At 45.0% G+C, this 17,561-nt stretch overlaps 1 protein-coding gene across 1 annotated transcript; it reads right to left on the reverse strand.

Annotated features, from left to right (window-relative positions):
- Positions 1–8,278: 8,278 nt before the first annotated feature.
- Positions 8,279–10,545, reverse strand: LOC123767258 (hornerin-like). Its single transcript, XM_069304987.1, has 2 exons — positions 10,480–10,545; positions 8,279–9,604 (listed from the first exon to the last, which is right to left on the reverse strand). Exons 1-2 carry the CDS (start codon positions 10,543–10,545, stop codon positions 8,279–8,281), a joined length of 1,392 nt encoding a protein of 463 aa, XP_069161088.1.
- Between the last annotated feature and the right edge of the window lie 7,016 nt (positions 10,546–17,561).

The raw sequence follows: 17,561 nt of genomic DNA on the forward strand, positions 1-17,561 counted from the left end.
TCCAGCCATTATTGTAGCAAGTTGTTATAAAGTCTTAAGAATACAATGCCTGATTCTGATTCTTGGACGGACCATGGGACAAAAACGAAAAGGGTATTTTAGACAGCCCATTGAGCACTTGTAAACTTTGTGGTATATTATTGTATATATATATATATATATATATATATATATATATATATATATATATATATATATATATATATATATATATGTATATATATATATATACATATATATATATACATATATATATATACATATATATATATACATATATATATATACATATATATATATATATATATATATATATATATATATATATATATATATATATATATATATATATATATATATATAAGGCACAACTCTCCTAAACACGAGAGTGAAGTATACAACTTTAGAACACTTTCCCACCAGGAGACTCGAACCCTAGCCAGCACAGAAGCCTTCCAGCAACTGGCATAACAGGTACGCCTTGTGGTGGAGCTCTATTAGTATGTGGTGGAGCGGGTTAAGGCGTACCTGTTATGCCAGTTGCTGGAAGGCTTCTGTGCTGGCTAGGGTTCGAGTCTCCTGGTGGGAAAGTGTTCTAAAGTTGTATATATATATATATATATATATATATATATATATATATATATATATATATATATATATATATATATATATATATATAAACTCTAAGTGTGTAAATCACGAAAATAAACACGTGATTAAAAATGTGACAGTGTCAGACCACGGATTCTGACCTTCAGACTCCTTCTGAAGATGTATTAATATACGAAAGTACTTAAGGAAATTCCTGTTTCAATTTTCCTTCGTGGTCTGACATTGTCATATAAACACTAATATATAACTCTATTAGTATATTCATTAATGCATATACGTGTTACGTATTAGGGGAGAATTAAAACGAATCTAGGGAAAAACAGCAGCAAATATACATGCTGACACTGAAATACGCTATATTTATACATATATCAATATATATATACACCGAAGAGATGTAGCTTCTACGAATTCCCCAGCTTCTTGCCCCAACACATACCTCCTGGCTTCCAGTCCCACCTCCCATCCCCAGCACCTCGTCCACACCCCCCCCTCTCCCCCAGCTTCTGGTCTCTAAAGACCAAAGAACGACAAGTTTCTTGTTCCAGCGTCACAGTGTGTCGGTTCAGAGAGGAATGTCAGCTGCATCTCTGGCGCGCGACCTGCCTCTGAGGGGTTCGTGGGCTTGACGAGTGACATCTGTCACCCTGGGGCTTGACGAGCGACACCTGTCACGCTAGTGCTTGACGAGCGACACCTGTCACCCTGGGGCTTGACGAGCGACATCTGTCACCCTGGTGCTTGACGAGCGACACCTGTCACCCTGGGGCTTGACGAGCGACATCTGTCACCCTGGGGCTTGACGAGCGACACCTGTCACCCTGGGGCTTGATGAAGATTCCCCCCCCCCCCCGTGTGTGTCACAATTGTAGGCTCCAGGGGGGGGTGAAAGAGACTCAACTACACTATCCCTTTTGAGATGTATTTTCTTGTCTCAATAAACATACTTCAACTTGTAGGCTCAATGCGCCAGAATTGGATGAATAACTGTACCTAACCTAACCTAACCAACCTAACCTAATCTAAGCCAACCTAACCCAACCTAACCTAACCTAACCCAACCTAACCCAACCTAACCCAACCTAACCCAACCTAACCCAACCCAACCTAACCAAACCTAACCCAACCTAACCAAACCTAACCCAACCTAACCAAACCCAACCTAACCTAACCTAACCCAACCTAACCTAACCTAACCTAACCCAACCTAACCTAACCTAACCTAACCTAACCTAGCTCAACCTAACCTAGCTCAACCTAACCTAACCTAACCTAACCTAACCTAGCCCAACCTAACCTAACCTAAACTAACCTTACCTAACCCAACCTAACCTAACCTAACCCAACCTAACCTAACCCAACCTAACCCAACATAACCCAACCTAACCCAACATAACCTAACCTAAGCCAACCTAACCTAACCTAACCCAACCTAACCTAACCTAACTTAACCTAACCTAACCTAACCCAACCCAACCCAACCTAACCTAACCCAGCCTAACCTAACCTAACCTGCAGCATAAGTATCGAGTGTTAGTTATGGAGCTCAGTTGATAACAAGCTCCAGGACTAACCAATCCTTACGGACGCCCATTGGTGAGTTGGTTACAGTACCCTGTATTCTTAGCGGTGATCCTGGGCGGCCGGCGGGTTCGAATCCCTGTCGGGTCAAAAAAAAAAAAAGGAGTTCTGATGTAGGACACTGCGAGCGGCACCCTCCAGGCTACGGGCTCACCATAGCCCGTGCTACTTGTTCCAGGTAGCGAATCTTTAACAACAGCAACAACAACAACGGCACCCTCCAATCCTACAATGAACAGTGGTTGCGAAGGGGAACACTAATCAGCCATGAACATGAACTCAATATGAACAAAAAATAACGTGAGAAAAAAATTCCTCCCCCCCAAAAAAAATTCGAAAAAACATTTCAATGAATGATCGTACAGATATCATAAATTATATTAGCATTTCACAGCGATAAAAAAAAAACTCTGACAGTTTTTTTTAATTCAAGATCACGTGGATCAAAATAATTGACCGTCCGAACATTTTGGCCGACCAATCAGAAATCTGAACGATAAGATCAGGAGGGCAAAGGATTCTATTTCCATGTTTGGGAAAAAACAGGCACAGCCCAGGATAACAGGCAGGCTCTGCTTGATATCTTGCTGAATTATACTGATTCTGCCTCTTGCACAATACTGGGGGAATTCAGTGGTTATCTTTCTCTCTCTCTCTCTCTCTCTCTCTCTCTCTCTCTCTCTCTCGAGAGAGAGAGAGAGAGAGAGAGAGAGAGAGAGAGAGAGAGAGAGAGAGAGAGAGAGAGAGAGAGAGAGAGAGAGAGAGAGAGAGAGGAGAGAGAGAGAGAGAGAGAGAGAGAGAGAGAGAGAGAGAGAGAGAGAGAGAGAGAGAGAGAGAGAGAGAGAGAGAGAGAGAGAGAGAGAGAGAGAGAGAGAGAGAGAAGAGAGAGAGAGAGAGAGAGAGAGAGAGAGAGAGAGAGAGAGAGAGAGAGAGAGAGAGAGAGAGAGAGAGAGAGAGAGAGAGAGAGAGAGAGAAGAGCCGCAGGGAGAGATGGAATCCACAATATTTCTGGAGTTCCATGATAACAATCAAGAGTTGAGTTGCCTGCCACATGTCGGGCGAAGATTGGACACATGGCCTCAGAAGACAGGAACTCTATCAAGGGTTAAAACATGCCGCCGCCAGCCGCCACGAACAACATTTTAATGGGAGACGGAAATAAATCCAAAAGAAAACTCACAATCACTTCAAAGACGATCTAAACAGGTTTTCGAAATGGGCAATAGATTGGTAGATGCAGTTTTATGCTAACAAATGTAAAGTTCTGGGGGCTAGATAATCATGATAAGAGTTACAGGATACAAGCTGAATGTATTGAGATTAGGAAGCCTGATTGTGAAAGGAATCCATGGGTCATGATCAGTAAGATTTTAAAGCCAAAAAGAATATATGCATATATGTTCGAAATAAGGCAAATAGGACACTGGGATATATTTCTCGAAGCGTTAGTAATAAGACACCTGGTGTTATTCTTCAGCTATATCTTGCTCTTGTTAGGCCCCATTTAGATTATGAAGTTCAGTTCTGGTCATACTATAGAATGGATATGAATTCACTAGAAAGCGTCCAGCGTAGGATGACAAAATTAATCCTGCAAGTTTGAAACCTTTCATATGAAGAAAGATTGAAAAACTATAATTTACATTGTCATTTTCATTCAAATGTACAGGTATATGTTGACCAGACCACACACTAGAAATTGAAGGGACGACGACGTTTCGGTCCGTCCTGGACCATTCTCAAGTCGATTGTGAGAACAATCGACTTGAGAATGGTCCAGAACGGACCGAAACGTCGTCGGCCCTTCAATTTCTAGTGTGTGGTCGGGTCAACATACTTCAGCCACGTTATTGTGACTCATCGCCTGCATACAGGTATATGAATGGGCACAACCAAGGAGATATTAATAAGGTATTAAATATGGGAGTATGCAATATAGAACATGGAGCAATGGATATACATTCGATTTGTTTAAATTTAGGCAAGACCTGGGTAAATACTGGTTCAGTGACAGGGCTGTATTTTTGCAAAATAAATTACCAGGTAATACCAGGTAAACTTAACATAATAGAAATAGCATCCGTTGATTGTTTCAAGCGTAGGTTCGACATATATTTGAATGAGATTGGGTGGATATAAATTGGAGATGCCTCGTATGGGCCAAAAGGTCTTGTTCATTTATCTTCATTCTTATGTTCTGCGGTTACACTGATTCTTATGTCCTTATATCTACAACCTTACTTATATCCCCCCTTTTATTAACCTTTTTATCCACTTGTATACTTTAATCATGTCACCACTTACACACAGAAATCACAATAGCGTGATGTATCAAATGTATCAAATAGCTCAGTCGATTAAGGCAGCGTCTGGGATGCTCTCGGACGCAGGTTCGAATCCTCGTCACGGCCCTTGTGGATTTGTTTATGCCACCCCTTCTCTTTATATTTCTGGTGAGTGTATGTTACGCCTGTTTAATTCCTTCATCAAGGGACGCTTCTAATCTCCATTCTGTAAAAACGTCTTTCAGCTTATAACTTTCAATTTAATGATTTTATTCCTTTCGTATTGTCTAGGTGAGGTGTAACACGTTCAGCTCTACCTCTGTGGCTTATCTAAGACCAAGAATTCCATTCAATTCAATTCAAGAATGGAATTCCCAAGAATTCCATTCTTGGGAATTTGCATATTCCCTTCAGAAGTTCAGTAACGCTCTTGCAACCTCTGCAGAGTTGACTGCGCTGGTTGATACCTGGTTGATGGTGTTCTGGGAGTTCTTCTACTCCCCAAGCCCGGCCCGAGGCCAGGCTCGACTTGTGAGAGTTTGGTCCACCAGGCTGTTGCTTGGCAACCCGTTCTCGCACTTTCGTTCTCGCACTTAACCTATTATAAGTATAGGTTAAGTAATAATTGTAATTACGAAGCAATAAGATGCTTATCTTAACATACTAAGAAGGTTAGGTAAGGTCGGTGTTTTCTATGAAGCTTTTCAAGGTAAACTAGTATGTCGCATATGCACGTATTTAATAAGTCAATATTGACTGTAAGAACGTGCGAGAACGGGTAGTGCTTGGAGCGGAGTCATTACTCTGGTCAACTTCTCTTGTTGAGATATTAGAGAGATAGAGATAGAGATACTGTTGTTACCCTGGCGCTCTCTTACCCTGGTCAACTTCTTCCCCTTGCATCATTTTTATTGCTTCATATATTATGCAAGCAGTGCGCTCTGCTTGAGGCTTCCCATGCATTGGTTTTGGGGTTCAAGTGCTCAGGACGGTCTTCCGTAGTCAACACCCCTCTTTGTTCAACATATATTTAACCTTATCATACTTAGATGTAGTTTTAGACTATAGTATATGAATTTGTCTTCGCTTAAGTGAAGTTGTGATCTGAGTGTAATATATTTATGTGACAATTTATAACAACGAGGGGAAGTGAAACAAGAAATTACTTAAGGACTTTCGTGACTCAACACACATACATATACACACACATATATATATATACGTAATATATACCTGATATATATATAAATGATCTTCAAGAGCGTATAGACTCATTCCTCTCAATGTCTGCTAACGATGCCAAAATTATGAGAAGGTTTAAGACAAGACAGCATGAGGCTTCAAGATGACCTGGACAAACCGAAGAAATGGTGCAACAAATGGCTGTTAGAGTTTATCCCGAGCAAATGTAAAGTAATTAAAATACGTGGAGAGAGAAGGAGGTCAGATACAAGGCACCATTTGAGAGATTAAATTCTTCAAGTATCAGAGAGAGAAAGACATGGGGGGGGGATTGATATCACGCCAGCCCTTTCCCTGAAGCCCATATCAAGTGGATATCATCAGCGGCATATGCCAGTTAAGCCAAAATAAGAACGTCCTTTAGAAGCTTGTGTAAGGAATCATTCAGAACCTTGTATAACACATATGCCAGACCGATCCAAGAGTATGCAGCTCCAGCATGGAGTCCGTATCTTGTCAAGCACAAGACTAAATTGTAAAAGGTACAGAGGTATACAATCAGTCTAGTACCCGAGCTAAGGGGTATGAGCTACGAGGAGAGACTACAGGAACTAAACCTCACGTCGCTGGATGACAGAAGAATTCGGGGAGACATGATCCTCACGTACAAAATTATCAGAGGAATTGACAGGGTAGATAAAGACAATTTATTTGGACCGTCGTGGACCATTATCAAGTCCACTTGACTTAATAGTGGTCCTGGACGAACCGAAACGTCATCGCTTCTCCATCTTCTGAGTAGTGGTTTGGTCATCTTGACTTTTTTAGTGTCGGAGTAGTTAACAAACGGAATGCACTAGACAGTGATGTGGTGGAGGCTGACTCGATACATAGTTTCAAATGTAGATATGATTGAGTCTAATAGGCTCAGGAACCTGTTCACCTGTTGATTGAATGTTGGGAGGCGGGACCGAAGAGCGGAAGCTCAACCCCCGCAAGCACAACTAGGTGAGTACACAGACTCTCTCTCTCCCTCTCTCTCTCTCTCTCTCTCTATATATATATATATATATATATATATATATATATATATATATATATATATATATATATATATATATATATGTATATATATATATATATTAACACATAACAATCACTGTTCGAATACCTCATCCAGCTCTTTGGAGGTGCGGTACGTGCCCAAGATATAGCAAGCATTTCCTCTCTGCATCGCGACACTGAGGCGCTGGAACAAGAAACTGACCGCTCTTGAGTTACTAGTTTGCCTAATGAGTTCCAAACCCCTCCTCCTTTAGGAACCTATATATCTCTACCGGTGTCTCAGGATGATGCCATAAGTACCACACTCACCTCTCAAGAAGTCCACCTTTTAAGAACCTTATGATACTCTACCACAGTGGCCTCCGACCACTGTGGTAGAGTGGAAAGTATACTAAGTGAAAGTATATCTGAATCCTCGAGAATTAGGAAGTGGTGAGTATGCTGATGAGGCCTAATTTGAATAATAAAAAGTGTGGCAGCGGTTCGCAGGTCTTTTGAATACAAGTAACAGTGCTGCCTGTCCCCAAAAGTTAGTAATCACTATTCTAAACGGTTCTTATAAAAGGCCATTTGCATGGTTGAAAAGTTTCATCATTTGATTGGCCTTTAACACCAGCTGAACTGGCCCATGACAGAATGACATTCATTCAGATATTTTCTGCCAATCAGGACTCCCGAGGGCTGAAGTTCTGACGTGTATTGTAATTCTGGTTGAAAACAGTGTGTTGAAAACCCCGACAATTGTTTTGTTCACAGACTAAATAATTACATAAACTCTGAACTAAGTTCTGCCTCAAAGAATGACGATGTGGTTGTGCAACCCGTTCTCGCACTTGCTTATAGTCAATATCTTGCTTATGAATAAGTGCATATGTGACATGCTAATTTATTGTGAATATTTGAGTTTACCTTGAAATGTTGAATAGACAAACCACAACCTAACCTAACCTTCTTAGTATGTTAATATTGGATTGTGGTGGTTTGTGACTGGTAGTGTGTTTGTTGCAGAGTTCTTACCTGTTTGTGCCCTCAGGACCGAACGTTGGTTCTTGGCTCCCAGATTCCAGCCGCCTGTCCTCTAGTGCAATAAACCCGAGCTAAATATCCCATATCATCTTTACACTATTCTATCTTGCATCTTTATGGCTTATCTACGTCTTATTCTATTGGTATCCATTATAATTATATCTTTTCGCCATGCCTATTGCCCTAAGTATTTTGTATGTCTAAATCAGGTCTACTTTCCCTCTCTTCTGTATTTTAGCTCCATTTAATCCACCTATTTTCAACCTTCCACCGTTCCCACTCCGAAGCAATTCTGGGATGAGCCTCATTGCAAACTTCAATAACTTTTTAAAATCCCTTACGTAATTTTTTTGAGGTTGGGCCCCATGACTGGCTGCATGCTCTAGGAATGGTCTCACGTAGGTGGCGTAAAGGGGATCTGAAAACCTCCTTATTGAGATTCATGAGAGGCGGCACTCATGCTCGAAAGTTTAAAGTATGGTGATCATGCTATACTATTTTCACGAAGCTTAGTGGTGAAGCGCTTAATGTTGTACCCGCTTGTTGTACCCGCTTGGTGATGTACCCGCTTGGTGATGTACCCGCTTGGTGTTGTGCCCGCTTGGTGATGTACCCGCTTGTTGTACCCGCTTGGTGTTGTACCCGCTTGATGTTGTACCCGCTTGTTGTACCCGCTTGTTGTACCCGCTTGTTGTACCCGCTTGGTGTTGTACCCGCTTGCTGTTGTACCCGCTTGGTGTTGTACCCGCTTGGTTTTGTACCCGCTTGGTGATGTACCCGCTTGGTTTTGTACCCGCTTGGTGATGTACCCGCTTGGTGTTGTACCCGCTTGTTGTACCCGCTTGGTGTTGTACCCGCTTGGTGTTGTACCCGCTTGGTGATGTACCCGCTTGGTGTTGTACCCGCTTGGTGTTGTACCCGCTTGGTGATGTACCCGCTTGGTGTTGTACCCGCTTGTTGTTGTACCCGCCTGGTGTTGTACCCGCTTGGTGTTGTACCCGCTTGGTGCTGTATCCGCTTGGTGATGTACCCGCTTGGTGTTGTACCCGCCTGGTGTTGTACTCGCTTGGTGCTGTACCCGCTTGGTGATGTACCCGCTTGGTGTTGTACCCGCTTGGTGTTGTAACCGCTTGGTGTTGTACCCGCTTGTTGTACCAGCTTGTTGTACCCGCTTGGTGATGTACCCGCTTGGTGATGTACCCGCTTGATGATGTACCCGCTTGGTGATGTACCCGCTTGGTGATGTACCCGCTTGGTGTTGTACCCGCTTGATGCTGTACCCGCTTGGTGATGTACCCGCTTGGTGATGTACCCGCTTGGTGATGTACCCGCTTGATGTTGTACCCGCTTGATGTTGTACCCGCTTGATGATGTACCCGCTTGGTGTTGTACCCGCTTGGTGATGTACCCGCTTGATGTTGTACCCGCTTGGTGATGTACCCGCTTGGTGTTGTACCCGCTTGGTGATGTACCCGCTTGGTGATGTACCCGCTTGGTGATGTACCCGCTTGATGATGTACCCGCTTGATGTTGTACCCGCTTGGTGATGTACCCGCTTGGTGTTGTACCCGCTTGGTGATGCACCCGCTTGGTGATGTACCCGCTTGGTGTTGTACTAGCTTGGTGATGTACCCGCTTGGTGATGTACCCGCTTGTTGTACCCGCTTGGTGATGTACCCGCTTGGTGTTGTACCCGCTTGGTGATGTACCCGCTTGTTGTACCCGCTTGGTGATTTACCCGCTTGGTATTGTACCCGCTTGGTGATGTACCCGCTTGTTGTACCCGCTTGATGATGTACCCGCTTGGTGATGTTTACCACTCCAACTACAGTGCCAGAGAACCACTCCACCTACAGTGATGAGAACCACTCCACCAACAGTGCCAGAGAACCACTCCACCAACAGTGCTGGAGAACCACTCCACCAACAGTGATGAGAACCACTCCACCTACAGTGCCAGAGAACCACTCCACCAACAGTGCTGGAGAACCACTCCACCAACAGTGATGAGAACCACTCCACCTACAGTGCCAGAGAACCACTCCACCTACAGTGCTGGAGAACCACTCCACCTACAGTGCCAGAGAACCACTCCACCAACAGTGCCAGAGAACCACTCCACCTACAGTGCCGGAGAACCACTCCACCTACAGTGACTGAGAACCACTCCACCTACAGTGATGAGAACCCCTCCACCTACAGTGCCGGAGAACCACTCCACCAACAGTGCCAGAGAACTACTCCACCAACAGTGCCAGAGAACCACTCCACCAACAGTGCCAGAGAACCACTCCACCAACAGTGCCAGAGAACCACTCCACCAACAGTGCCGGAGAACCACTCCACCAACAGTGCCGGAGAACCACTCCACCAACAGTGCCAGAGAACCACTCCACCAACAGTGCCAGAGAACCACTCCACCAACAGTGCCAGAGAACCACTCCACCAACAGTGCCAGAGAACCACTCCACCAACAGTGCCAGAGAACCACTCCACCAACAGTGCCGGAGAACCACTCCACCAACAGTGCCAGAGAACCACTCCACCAACAGTGCCAGAGAACCACTCCACCAACAGTGCCGGAGAACCACTCCACCAACAGTGCCGGAGAACCACTCCACCAACAGTGCCAGAGAACCACTCCACCAACAGTGCCAGAGAACCACTCCACCAACAGTGCCGGAGAACCACTCCACCAACAGTGCCGGAGAACCACTCTACCTACAGTGCCAGAGAACCACTCCACCAACAGTGCCAGATAACCACTCCAACTACAGTGCCAGAGAACCATTCCACCTACAGTGACTGAGAACCATTCCACCTACAGTGACTGAGAACCACTCCACCTACAGTGCTGGAGAACCACTGTACCTACAGTGACTGAGAACCACTCCACCTACAGTGATGAGAACCATTCCACCTATAGTGACTGGGAACCATTCCACCTACAGTGCCAGAGAACCACTCCACCTACAGTGCCGGAGAACCACTCCACCTACAGTGCCAGAGAACCACTCCACCTACAGTGCCAGAGAACCACTCCACCTACAGTGCTGGAGAACCACTGTACCTACAGTGACTGAGAACCACTCCACCTACAGTGATGAGAACCATTCCACCTATAGTGACTGGGAACCATTCCACCTACAGTGCCAGAGAACCACTCCACCTACAGTGCCGGAGAACCACTCCACCTACAGTGCCAGAGAACCACTCCACCTACAGTGCCAGAGAACCACTCCACCAACAGTGCCAGAGAACCACTCCACCAACAGTGCCAGAGAACCACTCCACGTGCAGTGTCGGAGAACCACTCCACCAACAGTGCTGGAGAACCACTCCCCCGAACACAATAAAGTAGCCGTCACATCTGCAAGAAAAATGATAGGTTGGATAACAAGAACCTTTCACATTTGAGATGCTATACCGATGATGATACTCTTCAAGACGCTTGTGCTCTCTAGAGTGGAGTACTGCTGCACAATGACAGCACCTTTCAAAGCTGGAGAAATTGCTGACCTGGAGAGCGTGCAGAGATCCTTTACTGCTAGAATCCACTCAGTAAAACATCTAAACTATTGGGACCGACTAAAGAGCCTAAATCTGTATTCTCTTGAAGGAAGGCGGGAGAGATACAACACGTGAGAAATATTAATAGGGGCTGGTTCCAAACCTGCACTCAGAAATAACATCACATAAGACCAGAAGGCATGGCAGGATGTGCAGAATACCCCCGTTGAAGAGCAGAGGTGCAATAAGTACTCAGAGAGAGAACTCTATCAACATCAGAGGCCCGAGACTGTTCAACACGCTTCCACTACACATAACGGCGCATAAGTGGCCGACCCCTCACAGTGTTCAAAAGAGAACTCGATAAACACCTCCAAAGGATACCTGATCAACCAGGCTGTGATTCATACGTCAGGCTGCGAGCAGCCGCGTCCAACAGCCTGGTTGACCAGTCCAGCAACCAGGCCGCCTAAGCGATGACCGGGCCGCGGGGACGCTAAGCCCCGAAACCATGACAAGGTAACCTCTACAATGATTGGAAACAACTCCTGCTAGAGTGATTGGGGAATTACGCCATTTTCAAATGAAGATGAACTATTGGACAATCATTAAGTAGGAATAACTAAATTGCCTATCAATATAGATTACCATACCTGTGGTGGGTGTGGGACTATACCCAGCCTGTGGTGGGTGTGGGACTATACCCAGCCTGTGGTGGGTGTGGAACTATACCCAGCCTGTGGTGGGTGTGGAACTATACTCAGCCTGTGGTGGGTGTGGAACTATACCCAGCCTGTGGTAGGTGTGGAACTATACCCAGCCTGTGGTGGGTATGGAACTATACCCAGCCTGTGGTGGGTATGGAACTATACCCAGCCTGTGGTGGGTATGGAACTATACCCAGCCTGTGGTGGGTGTGGAACTATATCCAGCCAGTGGTGGGTATGGAACTATACTCAGCCTGTGGTGGGTGTGGAACTATATCCAGCCAGTGGTGGGTATGGAACTATGCCCAGCCTGTGGTGGGTGTGGAACTATACTCAGCCTGTGGTGGGTGTGGAACTATACCCAGCCTGTGGTAGGTGTGGAACTATACCCAGCCTGTGGTGGGTATGGAACTATACCCAGCCTGTGGTGGGTATGGAACTATACCCAGCCTGTGGTGGGTGTGGAACTATAACCAGTCTGTGGTGGGTGTGGACTACCCAGCCTGTGGTGGGTGTGGACTACCCAGCCTGTGGTGGGTGTGGACTACCCAGCCTGTGGTGGGTGTGGACTACCCAGCCTGTGGTGGGCGTGGACTACCCAGCCTGTGGTGGGTGTGGACTACCCAGCCTGTGGTGGGTGTGGACTACCCAGCCTGTGGTGGGTGTGGAACTATACCCAGCCTGTGGTGGGTGTGGAACTATACCCAGCCTGTGGTGGGTATGGAACTATACCCAGCCTGTGGTGGGTGTGGAACTATACCCAGCCTGTGGTAGGTGTGGAACTATACCCAGCCTGTGGTGGGTATGGAACTATACCCAGCCAGTGGTGGGTGTGGAACTATACCCAGTCTGTGGTGGGTGTGGACTATACCCAGCCTGTGGTGGGTATGGAACTATACCCAGCCTGTGGTGGGTGTGGAACTATACCCAGCCTGTGGTGGGTATGGAACTATACCCAGCCTGTGGTGGGTGTGGAACTATACCCAGCCTGTGGTGGGTATGGAACTATACCCAGCCTGTGGTGGGTATGGAACTATACCCAGCCTGTGGTGGGTATGGAACTATACCCAGCCTGTGGTGGGTGTGGAACTATACCCAGCCTGTGGTGGGTATGAACTACCCAGCCTGTGGTGGGTATGAACTACCCAGCCTGTGGTGGGTATGAACTACCCAGCCTGTGGTGGGTATGGAACCACCCAGCTTGTGGTAATAAGAAAATAACCTCCATAAACACTCAATATATACTTAAATAAACCAACAAATTATGTCTTACCTTTTTTGGGGGGCGGGAGTCGAACCCCCTTCAGGACACGACGTTCTGGGTCGAGTTTTGATTATGTTTCTTCTATGTCTCACTCGAGAGAAAGGCTTCAAAAAGGTAAGCAACTAATATACACTTTTAAGTTTTAAATCACCACATTTAAGACACTTGTTCACTGCATCAGCCAATTACCAGGACACGATTGAATCACCTATATCACGTAACGAGCGTTTCAGCCCAACAAGGAACAAGACCAATTCATTGAACATTCACAAACTATTGTTCCTATTTTTGTTTTGTTTTTTGTTTACTGTTATCAGTTCACGAGCAAAAAATATTTTTCCTCTTAAAGCTCCGTTTCTGTTACTTGATCATTTTATTTGGAATAATGTTCTTTCGTGTTATTGCTGTCGGGGTTTTTTTTCGGTGTAATGCTGACGCAAGTTTACGTGTGAGGCACTGTCAGCTAGTCAGCTAGAGTCAGCTAGAGTTGGCTAGAGTCAGCTAGAGTTGGTTCGAGTCAGCTAGAGTTGGCTAGAGTCAGCTAGAGTTGGCTAGAGTCAGCTAGAGTTGGCTAGGATCAGCCAGAGTCAGCTAGAGTTAGCTTGAGTCAGCCACAGTCAGCTAGTGTCAGCCAGAGTCAGCTAGAGTCAGCCAGAGTCAGTACCACCGAACATTACGCATGTTTCACTTCCAAGTCAACAGGTGTCAGAGGGCTTCGCTGTGCCCGTTGTGTGAACGCGTGCTGACTTATTCCCACGTGCGCGTTCCTCCCGTCATTGGTCAGCAGCGAGAACAACACCATATCCTCGCGTCAAGCACCACCAACACGGAATCCATTCGAGAAAGAAAACAAAATGACTAAAAATTCAAAAAGGTGTGGGGTTTGGTGCAGAGGGGAGAAGGCGGCGCGGCACGTGTGTACCCTCTGGCGTCTGCCGATGCACTGACCGGTTGGGGGCGTGGGACTCCCCGGATCACCCCCCTCCTCCCATCAATCCATTCCACCCCCCCCCCCCCTCTCTCTCTCTCTCTCTCTCTCTCTCTCTCTTTCTCATTAAACTAAGATACCCCATTAAGAATGGTAATGATATCCGTAATGAATCTGCAAGAGCTGCTATCCTACATCAGTCATCTGAAGCCCATAACCCTAGGAACTGAGCTCTCAAGTGAGATTATTATTAGTTTTTCCCCATTACGAATCAACTTTATTTAACGTTAAATTGCGACTGAGAAACACGCTTTCATTTGGTCACTTGACTTGATTGCCCCTTGTATCTACGAGTTGAAAAGTAGACGGAAAACGTGCTTAAAGCGAGTCAGGTTGATTGAGAATGAGATAGCCAGCATGAGGCTATTGACGGCTCGGCGCGACATCTAGTTATTATGGAATAAGTTCGTCGATGTGTGGGAACCTTGAAAGACGTCCACTTATACTCTTCGTCTTCAACCTTCGTCTTTAATCCTCTGTGTTGAAGACTCTTCTGTACTGAGCAGTTCAGCTACAACGTCCCCAAGACTAGAGGTTAATGGTCCTCTCGCATGAGATTCTACTTTGCCCAAAATTTGGATAAGTGACTGGAGGGCGGGGAGAATTATTACTTAACCTATACTTATATTGATATTACAGTTTTATAAAAATAATAAAACAAAACCAAAATATTTAAATAAATTGTAAAGTAACTCAGGATATTGTCAAATATTGTATAAAATCTCTATTGTTTGATAAAACTGAAAAAGAAATTCCTAATATAAAAACTGGTGTTTAACAAATCTATAGGAAGAGTTTGTACATTATAAACAAAATATAACTTGGCATATACTACATATATACTTATTAATCAGCCAAATAGTGACTACAAGCAATAAGTCATATATGTACTGTTTTGAGCGGGGAGCAGGTAATTCTGGAGACCGAACTGGCGATTCACATATATCGTTTTTAACCCCATGCTGTCGAGAAGATATGGAGACGTACCTTAAGACTCTTCTCTAAGTTTCTTGGCTACCTTGTTAATAGATTCAGGAGGTGACACTCCATGGATATTAGAAAGTGGAACTGTATCACTAAATTGTTCAACTTCATCTCTGAGCACTTGGTTTTATCCAGTCATCTATATGTTCGTAGCAATTGCAACATCATTCAGTGTTTGTACATTTATTGCTCTCAAATGAAACCCCGCCAAACACACACCGAAACTACGACGTTGGTACAACGTTCGAACAAGGTTTCACACCTCCTAACCAGTTATAACAACCAATATAGCAAGTAATAACAACGTTCTAATACGTCATAAACACTTTAAACCAAGATGTAACAACTTTATTACAAGTTGTAACAAGCGGAAAATAGAGACAGTTTCTGTTTGTATTTCCAGGGACCTGATATTGCCTTCCAGATGTAGAAATTGCTGCTAGTTAGGTTAACGAACCTCTTAGCAGTTGGCCTTTCCTCTCTTGTATACGTAATGATGAGAGGCTAGTTATCAGCACTGTAAAGAATTTCAGGGAAAATGACAAGTATATTGCTGAAGTTGACACTCCACAACAAGGGGACAAGTACACAACCTTGTGGGAACACTGAGACAAATTGAGTGATTTTGTTATTCTGCTTCAATAAAGATCTTTTACAATCTATTCTTAAATATAGCTCCTTGTAAACAGTAAAATTTAACCTTATTACACAAGTCACTGAACCTTAGCCAGCAGTCGCTGGTGTCATACGAGGTCACAGATGTTACGGACCCGAATCCAGCGTCCGAGCACGGAGCAGTGACGACCGCGCCATCTGTGGGTCAGCTCCCGAAACCCCCCTCCCAATGGACGACGACACCTGGTGAGGACGAAGTGTACCGGCCACAAGGGCCAGTTTCCAGTCCTGTGCAGCTCACAACACCGCCGCTGCTGACCTCTGGTGAGGTGGTGCTCAGACAACCACGCCATCTATGGAGTGGATAGGTGGGCGTTTGGGTCTGAGCCTGTAAGTGAGGTGCTTTTGTGTGTCCCTGTTATTGATGACGTGTCTGCTTACAGAGTCGACCTGGGACTGCTGTAAGGGAAGTTGAGTCAGTCTACCCAAGGCAGCCGTCCCCATACCTTGTGCTTTGCTGCAGCAGCTGTGAGTCGCCTCCCGGAGGAACACTGTGGTGTTACCCTGCCTGTGAAGTGGCAGTTGAGGATTGTCATTCCCGGGACCGACTGCTGGAGACGATTGACCACTGGGGTATTGTGGACAGGAGAGAGATCTGTGGTATCACACGAGGCTCCTGACTAGGGCGTTACCCAAGTATCGCTCGTGGAGTGGCCTGACCAGCGTTGCTGATTCGGAACCTGCCAGCTGTTCTGCTGGACTTGTGGTTGACGGCCTCCACGGCGGTGCCCCCAGTGGAACTGTGTTTTGGCTGGCCTGTGTCAGGGGTAGACTCAGCTTGATCGAAGGATTCATCAAGAGACCACGAGAGCACCGAGAACTTGGCATCGGAAGGATCCAGAGTCTTCAGAAGAAGACGTCAGTGTAAATAAGTGTCAATACCCCTCCCCCGGAGTAACCTTTTTATATATTATTTATTGGTGGCGGTGTTAATTATAATATTAAGTTTTTGCCTTTCTTTCCCATCCCCTTTTATTTTACTTGCGTCACGGATCACATCCCTTGAAAGCCACTACTGGCTTGGGGCCGGATACCCTTCCTCTAACAACATCAGAGTAAGAACCCCGTTGCGTCCCGAGAGGGCCGTAACAACAGATACTTGCAATGTACCTGTGACCAACAACTCTTTATTACTAACGCTTCGACAAATAAATCCCAGTGTTCTGTTTGCCTTATTACAAACATTCATGCATTTATTTTTTGAAATTACGACTTTTTATACCGAAAATATGCCAATTAATGAAAACGGCGATGGGTCCAATTTACGCAAACCCCCCTACAGTTCTCAAAATATCGGAAATATCACAACTCTGATTCATGAACGTTATTTTTGAGCCGATTTCTGACTCACTGACCATATTTGGAGTTTGAAAATATGTTAATTAGTGAAAACGGCGATGGGTCACATTTTGCCCAAACACCCCTACAGTTTTCAAAATATTCGAAATATCGCAAATCTGACTCATGAGCGTTATTTTTTAGCCGAATTCTGGCTCACTGCACATATTTGGAGTTTGAAATTACGACTTTTTATACCGAAAATATGCCAATTAGTGTACTAATCATAACTCCCAATTCCTTTTCCCAATCCGAATTTATGATCTCAACACCATCTTAGCTCGTATTTTGTAACTCTATCATTATTACCCAGCCTCAAAACCTTACATTTGTCAGCATTA

This window comes from Procambarus clarkii, chromosome 53, assembly GCF_040958095.1.
Source record: "Procambarus clarkii isolate CNS0578487 chromosome 53, FALCON_Pclarkii_2.0, whole genome shotgun sequence".
NCBI lineage: Eukaryota > Metazoa > Arthropoda > Malacostraca > Decapoda > Cambaridae > Procambarus > Procambarus clarkii.

What these genes read in the sequence shown, in the direction of transcription:
- LOC123767258 (XM_069304987.1), bottom strand. Translation starts at nt 10,545, where the DNA reads ATGGTTCTCTGGCACTGTAGTTGGAGTGGTTATCTGGCACTGTTGGTG. An exon ending in TGGAGTGGTTCTCTGGCACT is followed by an intron (nt 9,605 to 10,479) that starts GTAGGTAGAGTG and finishes TCATCACTGTAG; the next exon opens with GTGGAGTGGTTCTCTGGCAC.